The following is a 19,103-nucleotide window of genomic DNA, read 5'->3' as shown; positions in this document are numbered from 1 at the left end:
ACAGGGAGCTTTAGATCCACTTATTACCCAAAGGGAAGGATAATCAATTTAAACACCTTCCCTATACCGCAGTTCCAATTAGTTGCCTGCTACTTCATTGGGCACTTATATTTGTCTTTTAATTCCTTACAGGAACAGTGACTGTTCACACCTCAAGAGAAATTGGTAAGTGCTTTTTACTGTTGTTGCCACTGACGTACCTACTTATGTCACCCAGGACATACCTAGTTAAGATGCCCAAACATCCTGACTGTTCAAAACAGAAGAATTTTACAATCCTTCCAAATTTCCAAGAGCTTTTTCCTTTGCATTTTTCAATTGGATTTGTTAAAATGTAAAGATACTTAGTACTTTTGAAAACAGCAGCAGTCCCAAAGACTTCTTAATTTATACAATAGGTACACCACAGCTCGATGGGGTGATTGTCCCTTTTATCACCCTCTTTCCCAGAAGGCATAAAAATCTAACTGCGGGGAGAGATAAGACCAATATCCATCTAACCTTTGCACGGAGACTTTAACGTGAATACTTAACTACCAAAACTTGGACCATTGCTATAAAAATCTCTGTTCTTGCTAAATTGAAAGTATATAAGCTTTCTGTCCCCCTCCTCCTACACCTAAAATCAACATAAAGAATTAGTAGGAGCAGACAAAAGAACATACAAGACGTACCCAAACATGCTTTGGCAATTTAAAAGTTATTGAAATACAGAAAATAAAAATTAGACTTACTAAATAGGCTGTTTATTACAAGCTTTGTGTCAATGTTAACTATGGATGGGCTGTCTATTCACAATTTTTTTTACCGAACATGGTCTTGGTTAATCTAACATGAGTTATGTAAGTTTATTATAGCATCAGAGCAAAGCTTCAAATTAAAAAAAAATAAAAAATTAAGAAACTACAAAACTACTTACTCCACTGCTTACTGGTCCAAACTTGTGGCCTGAGGAATCTGGTTCTTCTAAATACAGAGTGTAAAAGTGTGGTCTATATCAAACAGTACCAAAAATGTAATATTTTACATACACGTTGAGACAGTTTGAAGATATTTCAACAACGGATATCAAATATTGGAAACACACTGTCAGTCAGAGGAAGGACACGTTTAAAGGGAAACAGAGAAATGTAATTTAATTAAAAATAGGCATAAGTCACAGAAACAAGCTTGCATTAAATAGTATTTTAATATTGCTAGAATAATGCATAAGATATTGTTTAAATCGGAAATCATATTTGCATTATAATACCACTTGAACAGGAATTTACACTTGTAATTATATACCTACCTTTCATCCTCGGGCAACTGCAGCCAGCGAAGAACAGTTACCACCCTTTCTTCAAAGGGGATTGAGCTGCATCAGAACAACACAAGATCAACCAAGAGCTAAAAATATTACAAATATCAATGTATTTTAACGGAGAAAACTGAAGTCAACTGGATGCAAGTTTCTCTATGCTAATTGCCCATGACTCTACAAGAGTTAATGACCACTGATTGCAATGCAATTAGAATAAAGCTCTCAGTATTCCTTGTGTTTATTACACAAAGAGAATAATTGGCTTCAAGGAGCAAAATCACGTGCAGGTTTTTATTCCTGTATTATGTTTTGAAAACGTTTTAGTTTGGGGGTGGGCAAACAATAAGTACATTGACCTGTAATAACATGAGGCACCCACAAAGTTAGTAATTCAGCTACTTAACGCAAGTTCAAGTAACAATGTGCAAGTTCCTAGAGAAAAAAAATGTAGGCAGCAAATCAAGAATGAGAATTCCCATGCTGTATGAAGGGTGTAGCATGAGAAAACAATCCTAGGAAAACAGAAATGAAAAGCTTGATTTCTAGGGTGAGACTTGAGATGAAGTAAACAGTGATAAATGGATTTATGTAGAATTTTCATTAGACAGAAAATCATAGAATCATAGAATCATCCAGGTTGGAAGAGACCCTTGGGATCATCGAGTCCAACCATCTACCCTACTCTACAAAGTTCTCCCCTATATCATATCCCCCAACACCACATCTAAACGGCTCTTAAACACATCCAGGGATGGTGACTCAACCCCCTCCCTGGGCAGCCTGTTCCAATGCCCGACCACTCTTTCTGTGAAAAATTCTTTCCTAATGTTCAGTCTAAACCTACCCTGCTGGAGCTTGAAGCCATTCCCTCTTGTTCTGTCATTAGTTACCTGTGCGAAGAGACCAGCACCAACCTCTCTACAGTGTCCTTTCAAGTAGTTGTAGAGAGTGATGAGGTCTCCCCTCAGCCTCCTCTTGCTCATACTAAACAGTCCCAGCCCCTTCAACCGCTCTTCATATGATTTGTTTTCCAGGCCCTTCACCAGCTTCGTTGCCCTCCTCTGCACTCGCTCCAGCACCTCGATATCTCTCCTGTATTGAGGTGCCCAAAACTGGACACAATACTCCAGGTGTGGCCTCACCAGTGCTGAGTACAGGGGCACAATCACCTCCCTACTTCTGCTGGTCACGCTGTTTCTAATACAAGCCAGGATGCCGTTGGCTTTCTTGGCCACCTGGGCACACTGCTGGCTCTAAAATGTTTAATTGCAGTGGGGAGCAATGGCTGACTAAAATATGACTGCCTTAATACAAATTTTTTTCCAAATTTGCAATGAAAATAATTTTACATTGGAACAATTTACCACAGTCAACAGTAAAACTTTAGTTTTCATGGCCACATCAAGACCTGATCCATTCACTGTATGAGAGGTTTGGATTGAATGAGTCTAAACACAACCACAAAAAACTTTTCTAAGTAGAAACAGAAGAGCACTAACACTTCAAAGCTGGCTGTTCTTTAAGTTGATTTTTCCACCTTTCCTGTAAAACGTTTGCTAAGGAATGACAAAACAATTAAACAAAGAATCTACATTATTCTGAAACAAAGTTAATCGGATCCTATCTTTTTTCCATGTTGTGTACAACTATTTAGAAAAGCAGGAAAAAAAAAATATGCTTTCTCTGGCATCTGTCCTATTGCAACTGTTAAAGCAATATATTCATCCTAGACACAGGAGTTTACATACCTGTTGTATTTTTCATACAGGTTTGGAAAGCTTCCATTCACTGCTACATCTGACCCAGGCCAAAAGAAGGTGCCTGCTTTTAGACCCTGGTACATAGCCGTTAGCCAGATCTGCGGGAGAAGAAGAATTAGTATCATTAGATAGATACACCTTGACAGATATACCACCAGGTACACTTCAGAATCATAGGATTGTCTAGTTTGGAAGGGACCTTTAAGATCATCGAGTCCAACCATCAACCCAACTCTGATAAAAACCATCACTAAACCATGTCACTAAGCACTATGTCAATCTGTCTTTTACATACCTCCAGGGATGGTGCCTCCACCACTGCCCTGGGCAGCCCATTCCAAGGCTTAATAACCCTTTCAGTGGAGAAATTTTTCCTAATATCCAATCTGAACCTCCCCTGGCACAACTTGAGGCCATTTCCTCTTGTGCCATTGCCTGTTCCTTGGGAGAAGAGACCGACCCCCCCTGGCTACACCCTCCTTTCAGGGAATTGTAGAGAGCGAGAAGGTCTTCCCTCAACCTCCTTTTCTCCAGGCTGAATGCCCCTAGCTCCCTCAGCCGGTCCTCACAAGACTTGTGCTCCAGACCCCTCACCAGCTTTGTTGCCCTACCTTGCAGCTCGGTTCCTCGTGGCAAACACTCGCATCCCTTCTGCTGCTACACCAGGACAGAAGTAGGAACCATCAGCTCCCATGGATGGAGCAGTAACTCAATGGTAGTGTCCTGGTTTGAGAACACTGGTTTAAGAACCGTGGCTGAAGACCAGGTAGGGGAAATGCCCCAAGAAGAGTGAAGCAAGGAGGGGTGGTAAGGTTCCCAGGACCTATGCCCCACATATTTTGAAATATGGGAGCAAGAGTTTGATCAACTCTTCCGATTTTACTGCCGACCTCATGATTTGAAGGTTTCTGTTTGCTTTCTGCATGTTCTCCTGCCTGACTTGGTCACCACTTTCTTCTCAGTGGCCCATAAAGTCTACACTTGTGTGTTCTTTCCCAGAAAAAAATAAAATAAAACAAAAAAATTGGTCCTCCCCACATTACTCAATAGTTGCATCAGTTCCCTTGCTATTTTTCTGTTCTCCAGGCCAGCACACCCAAACTTTTCCCTGCCACTGGTTTTCGACGGCAGTCTCGGCAGATGTGCCACAGCTGTATGATTGAACCGAGAGGGTTTCTTTTAAAAATCACATCTTTAGATTTAATGGTAATCTGGGCAGAGTGTAAACCCTTAATTTTGCATATCACTAAAACTAACTGGTTTCCTCAGAGAAGTTAACCACAAGCCCACTTCACATTAACAACAGAACAAAAATCTGGTTTCTTTATTAGTTATTTTAAGATAGTCTTCTCCCTAGAGAAAATTCCCTGTAAATTCAACCACGTCTGTTGCATTTGTCATTCTGCAGCTCGAGCATGGCAATTCCTAACCGTGCTGAGTAACGCTTCTTGGCTGACTTAGAAGCACCCTCTGTACTCTTTCGACATCGCTATGCATCCAAGGGGTGTTAAGTAACAGGGCAACAGGCTGATGTACGTTCTCAGCAGCGTGTTAGTACTTACAGGCTGTCCTTGGTACCACTGCGGGTTGAACTTCTCCTCGTTTTTAAGGGTGAAGAACGCATTTCTTTTGGGGTCATACATCTTGTTATCAATTATGCCATGAGATTCAGGATACAGCCCCTGTAATTGAGAGCACACCTCGTCACAATGATGTAGAGAAAAAGAGCCTTCTGGCTACGCAAACAGACCTCCGTTAAACAAATATGTCCAGTGAATAATCTATATGTGACTTTTACTCCACCAGTACCTCAAGACACAAATCTAACAGAATCACAGAATGATATGGGGTTGGAAGGGACCTCTGGAGATCATCCAGTCCAACCCCCCCTGCCAAAGCAGGTCCACCCAGAGCAGGTTGCACACGAACGTGTCCAGGTGGATTTGGGATGTCTCCAGAGAAGGAGAATCCACCACCTCTCTGGGCAGCCTCTTCCAGGGCTCTGCCACCCTCACAGGAAAGAAGTTCCTCCTCATGTTTAGATGGAACTTCCCATGTTCAAGTTTGTGCCCGTTTCCTCTTGTCCTGCCCCTGGGCACCACTGAAAAAAGACTGGCCCCATCCTCCCGACACCCACCCTTTAAGTATTTATAGGTGTTGATCAGATCCCCCCTCAGCCTTAACTTCTCTAGACTAAAGAGACCCAAGTCCCTCAGCCTTTCCTCATCAGAGAGATGCTCCAGGCCCCTCATCATCTTTGTAGCCCTCTGCTGTACCCTCTCCAGCAGTTCCCTGTCCTTCTGGAACTGGGGAGCCCAGAACTGGACCCAGTGCTCCAGATGGGGCCTCCCCAAGGGCAGAGCAGAGGGGGAGGATGACCTCCCTCCACCTGCTGGCCACACTCTTCCTGATGCACCCCAGGATGCCATTGGCCTTCTTGGCCACAAGGGCACATTGCTGGCTCATGGTCATCAACAGCATCACCTACCATTGCTACCAAGTTCTGTCTCCCAGTTCTTAACTGCTTCTCAGTGAGATTAAAAAATACAGGCAAGAAAAGTGCTCTGGGATCAAACTGAAACCCACCATCTCAGTTCATGCGCATGTTGTATCTTTAATACCAACGATAAAGCAATTAGCTGCACTGGACATCCATGACATGACCAAAAAGCAGGGATTTCAAAGGAGAATTGCCTACCAGCAGGTGAAAGCTCTAGCCAGGGATAACCACCACCTAAGCAGAGCTCAGAGGCACCAGCTACTCGGTCATTTTAACAGATGTTGCGCTCTGCCTTCAAGCACGCAGTTTCTTTTCACATTAAAGGATATACCACGACCACCACCATTAGGACCCTGACAAACACCTTTTGTACCTGATAAACTACTTTTCACAGGAATGGGGAGTGGAGAAAAAGCTCTATACTATAATTAGGGACACTCCCACACGGCATGATTAATGTCCCTTAGTTGCATATTCAGTGATGGATGTTTGAAAGGATTACACGACTAAACATATCCTTCCTCATTTGCCAAAAGACAGTCCTGACAAACTGGGAAGATAAGAAAAAAGGTGCAAATCCTCAAGTATTTGGTTAAACTTTAGTTCTGACATGATGAAACTAAGAAGGATCTGCTGGATTCCAACCCTACGTTCTGTGTTGAAAACCTCCGTTGGTTTTTTTTTTTCCCTCCTATACGCGGGAGGTGATAAATTTACAAGATCAGTTTTGTGACGTTCCTAATCCGGGTTTGGGTACAGTCCATCACAGAGTCAACATCAATGTGATGTTCAAACCTTTCCTTTCATTCCATACCCTTCTTTGCCTCGGGCCAAGCCACCTTAAAGGCTGGCAGTGTAGAGGGGTCAGGCTGTTCCCACTTCAAGAGAGTGAGTTGCAATTTAGTGTGCAAATATTTACACAACTGAGGAGTTGTAAACTGATGTGACCTTCCACCTCTATGGGAATTCTTGCAGCTAGTCCTGGAAGGATGGGATTACTTAATAAAATTCGATCTGACCACTTAGCTGTAGTGTTACTTAAAGACTGTTAATCTAAATAGATGAAGATTATTATATATACATTTTCATATTCTGAAGGGAAACCCTATTATTTTAACAATCCATCAAAGCAATATGCTACTCCCTTGGAGACAACTTGATAATGAAAAATCTCTTCAGTAGAGGAAACATAAAATATGCAGAAATTCTTACTGTGACGATGGAGTAATGATTGGGAAAGGTTTTGGAAGGATACACTGGTCTCATACTGGAAGTGTACGTTCCACATTTCTCTAGAGGGAGGAAGAAAGAAAATCAGTGAAATTACAGAAATAGAAACTCTTGCAAGTTTGTCGCATGAATACATATAACTATTAAAAGAAAAAAAAAAAAAAAAAAGAGAGAGAGAGAAAAATATATATTTCCAGAAAGTTTTCATTTTCAAAATTCTAGAGTTCATACTTTATTTTTCTTCCCACGTTCCTTTACAAGCTGCCTAAATGGCTATAAATCCAAATGTTATATATTCCTAATGACTGATTTAAATGCTCACATGAGCAAAAGCTACAGTCCTCATGAAAAACGTGCATAGATAAGAACGAATAATCAAAGAAATCACACCCCTCCAGGGTTGCCCTGGTGCGTGGCAAATGAAATCTACAGCTGGAGACCAGCTGCTTCCCCCTGGGCCCTCCCAGAGATGAAGTGGCCACTGGTCCAGTGGTGCCCTGGCTCTCGCTGTCTCCTGTCAAATCACTATTTATTTTGCAGTCTCCTTTTCGCTTGTGGTTGGTTTGGGTTTTGTTGCTAAAAATAAGCTCCTACTCTACGATGAATCACAAAGTTTTCTTTATCTCGATATAAAAATCGTAGCTTTTTAAGGAGTTTAGTGCACGGTATTTGCTACTATTAAGAGTCATTAGCCAGCCTAAAGAACTTAAGCAAACCTCGCTTATGTCAGGTGCCTAAATTCCCACTGGCAAATGTATGGGCCCTGATTTTCAGAAAAAGGGGGGAAAGGAGGGGGGAAAGGGGAGGGGGGGGAGGGGAAGGAGAAAAAAAAAAGGAGAAAAAAAAAGGACAAAAAAAAAAGGAGACAAAAAAAGGAGAAAAAAAAGGGGGGAAAAAAGGAGGGGGAAAAAGGAGGGGGAAAAAGGAGGGGGAAAAAGGAGGGGGAAAAAGGAGGGGGAAAAAGGAGGGGGAAAAAGGAGGGGGAAAAAGGAGGGGGAAAAAGGAGGGGGAAAAAGGAGGGGGAAAAAGGAGGGGGAAAAAGGAGGGGGAAAAAGGAGGGGGAAAAAGGAGGGGGAAAAAGGAGGGGGAAAAAGGAGGGGGAAAAAGGAGGGGGAAAAGGAGGGGAAAAGGAGGAAAGAGAGGAGAAAAAAAGCACCTTCATTAACAACTTAAAAAATACTTTGTGATAACCAAAACCACTTCAACTGATGCTAAAGAGCCAAAAAGCAATGACCCTATTGAAAGGCCACCACTGGGCCTCTGCATCATTATATATAACATATAACATAACATAAAACAGAAAAGAAAGGTTTGATAACATAAGAGGTGTTGCATCAAGGCACTTTGAACTCATCGGTTTGGGGCTTTGGATTAGATCTCAGTTGAAATAATCAATTTGAGCTGACCGAGATAAAAAAGAAGCCAAGCTGGAAAAATAAATCCTCTCAAGTTGCACAGATGTCCTCTCCCACGTCTGCGTTCCGTTGTAAGAAACCGTCACTTCTGCCCTTTTTGCTACTGCAACACACTTGATTCATTTCAACCATTTCCAAAACTGTCATTGAGGCTGTTTTCTGAAATTTTATATTTTCTTGGTGGTGGTGGGTGGGAAGGTTGGGGTTTTATTGTTTTGTTTTTAAAGTAAGAGAGAAATACACTTAAAAACTTTTGCTTTGTCCAAAATCCTAGGGGGGGTTTTCCTGGGACTTTCCATAAGAGTTATCGTTCTTCTTTTTGGCTTGTTGCCTTTTTTTAAAGAGGATTTAAGACAAAAGGAGGATTTATTTTAAAAAGTACGATATCGCAGCATAAAAGTCTGTGAACATGAACCCCACAAAGCACACATTATGGCAATGCCTGGGTTCACCGAAAACCCCCAGCTCCACCTGAGTTGCCCACCCTTTAGCAGGTAGACGACGAGCGTATAATAAAACTTGCTAAAAGTGAAATTAAGCTATTGTCTTACAGGCGTCTGCCCTAACAAACTTCTCCAAGGAGAGATGAGAATTTCATCGTAGGCACGGCTGAATCAACAGGACTAGATAACGGGAATATTTTTATCTCGCAGAATGCCGCGTTTGCCATCAAGTGTTTTAAAGAGGAAAATCCAGGGATTTAGCACAGGTCTAATTTAATAGAGAACTGAGCAGTAGGATAAGTTATTTAATGCAAATAACGGTTCACTGCTTTTTAAATGCTGCCATTCATAAACTGTGTCCCTTTCTGAACACTTACTAGTCCTGTATATGGATATCTATGAACTTCAAAAGGATTCAACACGATTTTTCAGCGATTTCAGTAATCTATCCACTATTGTCACTTGTCTCCTATGGAGGAACAGATTTCATTACCCTTTCCTGCACAGTAAATTACTGTAGCAGCATTGACACACTCATAGAAATGTCTTTTCTTTACAGTCTGCCTCCTTGGCACCATTTCCAGTGCCCAGACACACAGGACATTTGAAGATAGAGATTTGAAGCAACAGGCCCTCACGGTGTCATGCAATTGTGACACCAATTTTCATTCATGAGACTATTTTTCTCTTACTGAAGAAAATTTGTCTTATCTGAGCTTTTCACCCGCCGTGGTACCATGAGGGGAAAAAAAAAGCCTGGAAAGCAAGGTTTTGTAATGAAAAAGCTGAAGATCCTGTAGTATCCTTGTAGTGACAGGACAAGGGATAATGGTTTTAAATTGGAAGAGGGGAGATTTAGATGAGATATTAGGAGGAAATTCTTTGCTGTGAGGGTGGTGAGACACTGGAACAGGTTGCCCAGAGAAGCTGTGGCTGCCCCATCCCTGGAGGGGTTCAAGGCCAGGCTGGATGGGGCTTGGAGCAACCTGGTCTGGTGGGAGGTGTCCCTGCCCAGGGCAGGGGGTTGGAACTCAATGATCTTTAAGGTCCCTTCCAACTCTAACCATTCTATGATTCTATATCGTATCATAAAAGTCTGCTATCAATAGTAACGTAGAACTGTAGCCATGACACAGAAACAATATTCTACCCCTAGACTGTTCCTTATTTTATTGTGTCTCAAACATGTATTATTAGACATTCTGGTTTTAGAATCCTTTAAAAATGTAAGTTTTGACCATTAAGAGTTCCGTGGTTCTGGGGAAGTGAAGTGACTTTGATGAAGACACCAAGATATTTATACTTCTTAGTGGGCAGAATTTACCATGGGTTCAGTGGAAAGAAAAATACAAGTTTATTATAGAAGTCAATGAGAGAAGTTGCACTGCAGCCTGTCCAGACCAAGGAACGAAGGAACTTCACATGTGGAAGTGGCTGTCACAGCCTGGAAGTCCTACGGATGCTTTGTGGCACTGTTATTTTATATCTCAGCCAGAACTATAACCGTTTGTAATAGGCAGCCTCTCCCCATGACACCCAAGAAGTCGTCTTCTGTTGAATTTTTTTTTATAACTGTGTCTAATGAAATAATTTCAAATGCCTTGTTTCATTCTAACATTGAAGAAAATGAAAAAAAAAAAAAAAAAAAAACCCCAAACCCTAAAACCTCAAATACATCTGCGAATTGTTATCCTCTGGAACGGATCAAGTTGTAACAACTGCTGTACAAAAAAGCAAGTATTTTTACTGATTTATTTTTAGTCAAACTGAAACCAGTTATCCCAGGTAGTAATTTTTGAATGACAAGAAGATTGGCATATTTTTCAGACAAGAAATGCCATCAGTTCTTTACAGACCACAGCCAAAATAGAGACAGGAAAAGTGACTAAAGTTACTCAGACACTACAAAAGCCAGGGAAAAATATATACTTATGAGGCTCCCATTTCTTCTGAAAATGTTTGTTAAATGAAAGTTTTCTCAGATTCAGCACTGAATCTACCAGCCCTTCTGTATCATCTGTTCCTAATCTCTTCCTTCTCCATCTTCTTGCTTTTAAAATATAATCAACTGCTTTTTACCTTGCTTTCCATTTTTCCAAAGCCATTCCACCTAAATATGAGACAATATATAACCAATATATAACCAATACAGAGTAAAGAGTGGATCTACTTCTGTTTTGAAGAAATAAAGTAAGCTCACAGCAAAAAACATCCGCCTCCTAAATACAGCAAGGGCTACTTAATAATTTTTAAGGTTTCACTGAAAATCCAGAGGGCCCTTTCTTCATGTCCTTCCTCTCCTTGCCCTTCCGCCCTCCCACACCTCGGGTTCTCTGTGCACAGTTGTTTAGCGGCGACAACTTCAACTTCCACCGAAGAAGGGTGAGGGTTTTAAAGAGTAAGCATAGCTGCATCTATGGATTTTTCAGGCAAGACATCACAATATTGCTTGGACAAAGAAACTACTCACGTAATTTGCTAATAACAGGCAGGAGTCCACCCCAGGTCTGCAAATATTCTGCTCTGAAGCCGTCCAGTGAAAACAGTAACACCGGAGACTTGGTAAATCTGAACAAACAGAAATTGAAGCATTAAAAAGACATACTCTGAGAAATAATTTCCTATCACTTATTTCAAGCAAGTTTCCCCCCCACACCAAAATGGCGAGGATGCTCCTGATGGGACTATAAGCCAGGCCAAGAAAGTCTCCCTAAGCAGGAAGGTGTGGAGAGTGGTGTGGTGGTGAGAAGACCAGCCGTCTGGTCCCTCCGCTCGTAGCCTGGCCAAAGAGGCTGAGGATTGCAGGAGGGCATGCAGAGGGAAACCATGACACGGCCTGACTTCACAAAACACCCATAAAATAAAGAACAAGCCAAGATGTAATCTGTCTGGTGGGTCTTATCTTGAAATGGGTCCCACTGGAGCAGCGCTCAGCCCCTCCAACCCCCCCTCCAGCCCCGAGGTATGAGCAGGGAAAGAGAAGAGGCAGCGTGAAGCCATGGCTTTCCTTTATTCACTTTGCCCCTGAACAACTTGTCAGCTAGCTGGAAAAAAAAAAAAAAGGAGGAATTCATCTTTTTACATATTCTATACACAAAACTAAGAAAGTCTAATCTACAGGATATGTTAAATCAGCAGCTATAACACACATTTTTCCTTTCATCTTATAAGGATTATTTAACCAAGAAGAACTAGTTTTACTTCTGGTACAGAAACCAAATCTCCAAAGTGAAAAATGTGGCCCTGAGACTGGAACACTGTGACAGTCTTTCTGGCTGGAGCTTGACAGATGAATTCAGGAACTCATTTCACTGGAACTAGCAAAAATAAATTCTCCCCTTCCAGTCTCCACAGGATGTATGTTTTCCAGCCTTGACTTGTTCCCAGCTTCAGCCCTGTCCAAACAATTTCTCTCCAACTCTAAGTACTTAAAATATTGCATCACAGACAAGAATAAAGATCAGTCACTTATACCATGAATAAAAAAATATCCTACGTTTGACCTACAGATATCAGGACATGTGAGACTGCAAAAAAAAAACAAACCATCACTGCAGTGCGGCAACAACCACTGAAAATACAGATTCACATTAAAAAATTGAATATATTTTACATGCCAATTGCAAGCTCATTTTTCCCTTTTATGTTTACAAATTGTAAAATGGAATTTTTTAAAAAAAAAACTTTGTTGCACTTTAGTTTCCCAAAATAAACCAGTGAGGATAGAAGGCAAATATTATTTGTAAAATGTTGACAATTTCTTTAGTGAGGTACCCCACAAAAAAAAATCCAAACAGTCATTTACAAGTCAAACATTTATAAGCCTCATTTCAGTCAAACAAACGTGACAATATTAAACTGACGATTAGTCAGGCAACCAAAACATGTCTATCCTAAGAAAATTTTAATCAACAATTTGGACAACAGTTCAGTCAAGAGGATTCCATTACTCAGAACCATTACATAGGCTGCCCTACAGCCCAGACAGAATAAAACATTAATATATATTTGTAAGATGTGTGTTCCTAGCCTGATGTTTATTTATATGGTATATTTAATACCATCTTCTGAAAATCTTAGTAGGGTCAGTTCATTGGGAATCAGAAATGAATGATCTTTAGACCAAGACTAAAGTCCTTTTGGCAGAACAGGGTAGGGAAACTTCATGTGCTACCTTTGCCCATATTACAAGTATTTTTTGCACCACACGTTCTGATCTCTGCAACTTTTGCAAATACCTTCTCCCCCCCCCAAATTGATTCTCTCCAACACAGAGGTCTAAAAATCTTCACTGCAAAGTTTCCCACAATAAAATATGAGCTTTAAGGCAAAGACTTTAATATTACTTACTGACGAGACTTAAAAAAAAAACAACCAACCCCAAACAACAAAAAACCCCAACCAAATCTAAAACAACTCCTTAGAAAGGGACTTTACGCAACTGTTTCTGGTTTGGCATTTACAAGTAAACCAACTGTTAAGTACATGTTTTGGTTGTCTGCAAATCCAGCTCTTGACCCCCTCACACGTGTAAAATTAAACTTGGCAAAACAGACCGTTGCCTCAGCCGGGGAGACTGACCCTTTCGCTTCTCGTACATTCGACACAACGCCAAAACTCGTACAGTCAGGGACCTGCCCGGGCTCGGGGAGGCAGAGCACGACAGACCATGTCAAACCACACTCTCTTTGGAACTGCTCCAGTAAAACCCCTGGACAAACTGACCAGAGCCCAGTTCTGAGATTCATCAGCTCTTTCTGTAACTTTTTCCCCACGGGGAGCCAAGGTTATACTTGCTGCCTCAAAAATGCAATACCATGAGCGGGAGAGCCTGGGAGGCTCAAGTTCTGGCCTTGACAGTGATTCACGCTCAGTGATTCAACAGCTCAATGTCCAAGTGGAAGCCAGTGACGAGTGGTGTTCCTCAGAGGTCAGTAATGGGACCAGTGCTGTTTAGCATCTTTGTTGGAGACACGGGCAGTGGGACAGAGTGCACCCTCAGCAAGTTTGCCAATGACACCAAGCGGTGTGGTGCCGTCAACACGCTGGAGGGAAGGGATGCCATCCAGAAGGACTTGGACGGGCTTGAGGCCTGTGCAAACCTCGTGAAGTTCAACCAGGCCAAGTGCAAGGTCCTGCACCTGCGTCATGGCAATCCCAGACACAAATACAGGTTGGGCAGAGAATGGATTAAGAGCAGCTCTGAGAAGAACACCATTGGGGAGCTGGTGGTGAGAAGCTCAACATGAGCCAGCAATGTGCGGCTACAGCTCGGAAAACCACCCACATCCTGGGCTGCATCAAAAGAAGCGTGGCCAGCAGGGCCAGGGAGGGGATTCTGGCCCTCTGCTCTGCTCTGGTGAGACCCCACCTGGAGTACTGTGTCCAGTTCTGGAGTCCTCAGCACAGGAAGGACATGGACCTGTTGGAACAGGTCCAGAGGAGGCCATGAAGATGACCAGAGGGCTGGAGCACCTCTCCTATGAAAACAGCCTGAGAGAGTTGAGGTTGTTCAGTCTGGAGAAAAGAAGGCTCCCAGGAGACCTTAGAGCCCCTTCCAGCCCCTAAAGGGGCTACAGGAGAGATGGGGAGGGACTCTTGATCAGGGAGGGGAGCAGTAGGAAGAAGTTGGAATGGTTTAAAACTGAAAGAGGGAAGATTTAGATGAGATATCAGGAAGAAATTCTTTGCTGTGAGGGTGGTGAGACACTGGAACAGGTTGCCCAGAGAAGCTGTGGCTGCCCCATCCCTGGAGGTGTCCAAGGCCAGGCTGGATGGGGCTTTGATCAGCCTGGTCTGGTGGGAGGTGTCCCTGCCCAGGGCAAGGGCTTGGAACTGGATGATCTTTAAGGTCCTTTCCAATCCAAACCATTCTATGATTCTATGCTGGTTGTGTCCAAACAGTATGACAAGGGTGTTTCACAGCTCTTGTTTAAATATGTACGCCAGTCACATCCTGATTCCAGCCTGAAGGAAATGCAGGGGTAATTATTCCTTCCTATAAACTGGCTTCTACGGAAACATAATGCAGGCAGCACAGGCTTGCTGTGGTCTAGCAGGTTCGCCAGTCTGGATGATCAAGAGCCCAGAACTGCGGACCACGCTGCCAACCTGACCTGCCTCACCGCAGGCAAGTCAGGCCTCAATTAAAGGGAAAAAAAAAAAAAATAGAAGAAAAAAAAAAGGGAAAAAAGAAAAGAAAGTCCCCTTGAAAAGCTAAACATACTACACAGAAAACTTCCTATCCCCCCCCCCATATGCTACTGCCTATATACATCCATAAAGCATAGGAAATAAAGCTTTCCTTTCTGCTAAATGTACATAATCCCTGTATGTAATATATCATCTTCAAATGCACAGGAGAGATATGCAAAGAGGAAAGGAATCAGCTGCTCTTCCAGCTCAGTGAAGGTAGAACAAATAGTACTAGGTTTAAAGGACAGCAAAAGATTGTAAGACATCAGAAAAACCATCTAACTAAGCACTAGGATAAACTGCTTGGGTAGGTTTGAATTCTCAGAGTATTATTTCGCTCCTAGAACAGCAGGAAGAACTAGATCACTCCTGAAATCTTATACTCCCTTAACTTTATAATCCTATTAAATAACGTAGGACAGAGTCTTGGAAAGACTTAGGTGTGTACTTCATCAGACTCCTTGAAATCAGAGGGATTTCTCCGATTAAGCACCTCATTGAACACTCCATTGTCTTTTGTCTGTTCTGCACCTCAGGAGCAAACCCAACTAAAATCAAAACACTATTAAACCAGCAAATTGAAGCCACAAACCACGCTGTGTTAATGCACACAGAATCAGCACTGACATCCCAAGGCCTCAAAACGAGCACTGAGCTAAAGTCACCTGTGCTCCTGCCCGCCCCATAGAAAGAAGTGGATTGTTTACAGAGTTGTTTGATTTGGGAGAGGCTTGTGTGCTGACAGTCTGAGATGAGCCTTCGGTCAACACTGTTTGATTCAACTTTGACCACACATCACCCTTTCCTGGGCTGGGTTTTATTGCAACATTTCTGGTTTTGCCAGGATTAAAACAATTTTAGTGGAGCCACTACGTATCCCTTTCATAGGCTGAATAGAAATAACAAACAAAATAACCCCTAAAAACAAGTTAACCAACAGGAGTTGCCCTAAGGCGTTTACACCATTAATTTTGACGGTGGAAATGCACAAAGCTCTTGCTTGTTTGCCCTTGGAGGTAAAACTTCCTAACCTTGCATTTAGAGCAGCCCTGAGGAGAAGGACTTGGGGGTGTTGGTGGATGAGAAGCTCAACATGAGCTGGCAACGTGCGCTGGCAGCCCAGAAACACAACCATATCCTGGGCTGCATCAAAAGAAGTGGTGCCAGCAGGGCCAGGGAGGTGATTCTGCCCCTCTGCTCTGGTGAGACCCCACCTGGAGTGCTGTGTCCAGCTCTGGAGTCCTCAGCACAGAAAGGACATGGACCTGTTGGAACAGGTCCAGAGGAGGCCATGAAGATGACCAGAGGGCTGGAGCACCTCTCCTATGAAGACAGAGAACTCTCCTATGAGAGTTGGGGTTGTTCAGCCTGGAGAAGAGAAGGCTCCAGGGAGACCTTAGAGCCCCTTTCCGGTCCCTAAAGGGGCTACAGGAGAGATGGGGAGGGACTCTTGATCAGGGAGGGGAGCCATAGGATGGGGTGGAATGGTTTTAAACTGAAACAGGGGAGATTTAGATTAGACATTAGGAAGAAATTCTTTGCTGTGAGGGTGGTGAGACACTGGAACAGGTTGCCCAGAGAAGCTGTGGCTGCCCCATCCCTGGAGGGGTTCAAGGCCAGGCTGGATGGGGCTTTGAGCAACCTGGTCTGGTGGGAGGTGTCCCTGCCCAGGGCAGGGGGGTTGGAACTGGATGATCTTTAAGATCCTTTCCAATCCAAACCATTCTATGATTCTATGCTGGTTGTGTCCAAACAGTATGACAAGGGTGTTTCACAGCTCTTATTTACATATGTACGCCAGTCACATCCTGATTCCAGCCTGAAGGAAATGCAGGGGTAATTATTCCTTCCTATAAACTGGCTTCTACGGAAACATAATGCAGGCAGCACAGGCTTGCTGTGGTCTAGCAGGTTCGCCAGTCTGGATGATCAAGAGCCCAGAACTGCGGACCACGCTGCCAACCTGACCTGCCTCACCGCAGGCAAGTCAGACCTCAATTAAAGGGAAAAAAAAAAAAATAGAAGAAAAGGGGGGTTGGAACTGGATGATCTTTAAGGTCCCTTCCAACCTGAACCATTCTATGATTCTATGAAATCAGCGTCCTGGAGTCCATTCCCAGGTTCTGAGTGGATCCCGACCTCAGTTAATGACAAAAGCTTCCAGAACCCCCTGGCTACCACCCTCGTACCCAGAGGCTCATTGGGGACTTGGGCTCCATGCCGGCCAGAAACTCCTTTTTCTGTCTTGATGAATGCTCTGAAGCATCAGCGTTTGTTATTACTCTGAATCAGAATGAAAAGTACTCATTTGGTATAAAAATATTCCAAAAGGAAATGTATTTTGTTTAACAGCGTTATAACACCAATGAATAAATATAGCACCATTTAAATATCTTAAGTCCAAAAAAAAAGTAGTAACATAAGAACAAAATGAAATGTTTTTGCTTCACTAGAAATATCCCCAGCACACCATAATTTTTAAATCATCAAAATGAAAAATAGTTTTGAATTTTTTTGACACTTTTCAAACAAGAAAACAACGGAATCCATCTCATCCCCACCACCTGGCTACGAACTATTTTCCAGCGGAGCACTTCTCAGTCAAGAACGTCTAAGTCCCTTCTACGAATAACTTCGACGTGCAATCATAGTTTGCATTCAACCTTAGCTTTAAAGTTGATTTGAAGATCCCACAGCAAAAACAGTAAAAGAAAAGCCCTTTTTCTTTCCTGGCTGGGAGTTTTGCTGGACTATCTGAGCCCGAGTGCTGACGCCATAAATTTCGTGAGTCACTCCTCACACAGCGCACACATAACTTGCTGGGCCCGGCGTGGAGCTGAGCCAGAGAATACAAGGATCCCGTGGCATTTTTACACCTTCTAAAGAAAGTCGTGGAGACAGCTTGCAAATAACGCCGTCCCACTGCTGGTGAAACTGGGACAAGCTATCTGCCCGTGTTTTGCAGCTCTGGGGCCGGAACAGGCAAAGAAGTGGAAAGGTCTTTAGAAGCGACCGGGGAGGGAGGCAGTTTTAGGGGGCCTGAGATTGCTGGATGGGTCCCAAAAATATTTGATAACGCTGAGTATTAGGAGGACATGTGACAATACTGAGGCTGGCACAAGGCAGAGCTGCCCAGAGCGCACACATCTGTGGGAGACAGCGGGATTCAGGAATGGGGCACATCTTGGAAGTCAAGCAAGGGCTGGGATACAGGAGCGCTGCTGGGACAGAGCTTATCTGTTAGTAAGCACAGCCAAACGCTGGCCAAAGAGGGGTCCTTCTCTGCCTTACTGAGGACAAGAAAGGCAAGCAGGTCCCAGGAAGGCGCAGTAGGGAAAATAATCTCCAAAACGAAACATAAGCAAAGAGCAGAGCTATGCAAACAGGCAGTATCCTCACCCTTTTGGACACTGAGGTTCAGTAATGTCCTCACACTCTTCTTCAACCCAGCTTGCCTCTCCTTAAAACAAATGAGTGCAGTTTATTTTTTTAAGACAGAACATTCTTATTGATAAATGCAAGGTTGTTTTTTTTTTTTCATTTTACTGGGTGCTTTTAAAGTTATATTATGTCCTTTCTCCTTTCATACAAACATGGGTACGTATATGTGAGACCGTAGGAATTCGTTGAGGATATTTACCTTTACAAACAGCATGATAATTGACACAGCAATCTTTATTTTCCACACAATCATCTGAACAGGAGCAATGATACTCTGGTCGCCTCTTCTCTCCACACCTGAATTTGTTACAGGTCCAGATGTGAGCTAAAAACAAGATGAGAGAGAAGGAAAGTGATTAATCATAGAATCGTTTGGGTTGGAAGGGTTCTTTAAAGGTCACCTAGTCCAACCCCCCTGCAATGAGCAGGGACACCCCAGTGTAAGTGTAACGTTAATAAACTGAGTGTTAAGTTCTGTCTCAAATAATCCCTGAAAAACAGTCCCCAGGTATCTCATGCATGCATAATATTGCGTGATTTGGCACTCTGGAAAATAGAAACACCCATGGCTAAAGAATCCACACGCACTTACTGACTGCAGCTTCACTGCTGCTTTTAGTAGAGATTTTTTTCCTGAATCATATTGATTTTTCTGACCAGAATATTCCAGTGCATTGTATCATTTGAAGACGGTCATTTAGTTACCAGTTGTAAACACCAGTAGATCCTTTGCAGCCAATGAGGATAAACATGAATGAATTTACCCACTGAGGGAATATTTAAGTGAAGGTCTTAACAGAGACATGGAAGCAAAAT

The 19,103-nt window shown here is 42.8% G+C and overlaps 1 protein-coding gene across 1 annotated transcript in view; it reads right to left on the bottom strand.

The window, feature by feature from the left end:
• Window positions 1-19,103, bottom strand: part of ENPP1 (ectonucleotide pyrophosphatase/phosphodiesterase 1) — a 64,688-nt gene that overhangs the window by 23,332 nt on the left and 22,253 nt on the right. The window contains exons 4-11 of the mRNA XM_074144506.1: window positions 18,487-18,612; window positions 18,246-18,306; window positions 11,122-11,219; window positions 6,776-6,855; window positions 4,626-4,745; window positions 3,052-3,161; window positions 1,292-1,357; window positions 920-992 (exon numbers count right to left, since the gene is read on the bottom strand). Coding sequence (XP_074000607.1) covers window positions 920-992; window positions 1,292-1,357; window positions 3,052-3,161; window positions 4,626-4,745; window positions 6,776-6,855; window positions 11,122-11,219; window positions 18,246-18,306; window positions 18,487-18,612 — 734 coding nt within the window. The remainder of the gene's footprint in view (window positions 1-919; window positions 993-1,291; window positions 1,358-3,051; window positions 3,162-4,625; window positions 4,746-6,775; window positions 6,856-11,121; window positions 11,220-18,245; window positions 18,307-18,486; window positions 18,613-19,103) is intronic.

Source organism: Numenius arquata, chromosome 2 (genome assembly GCF_964106895.1).
Source record: "Numenius arquata chromosome 2, bNumArq3.hap1.1, whole genome shotgun sequence".
NCBI lineage: Eukaryota > Metazoa > Chordata > Aves > Charadriiformes > Scolopacidae > Numenius > Numenius arquata.
This window is presented reverse-complemented; position numbering and strand designations above follow the sequence as displayed.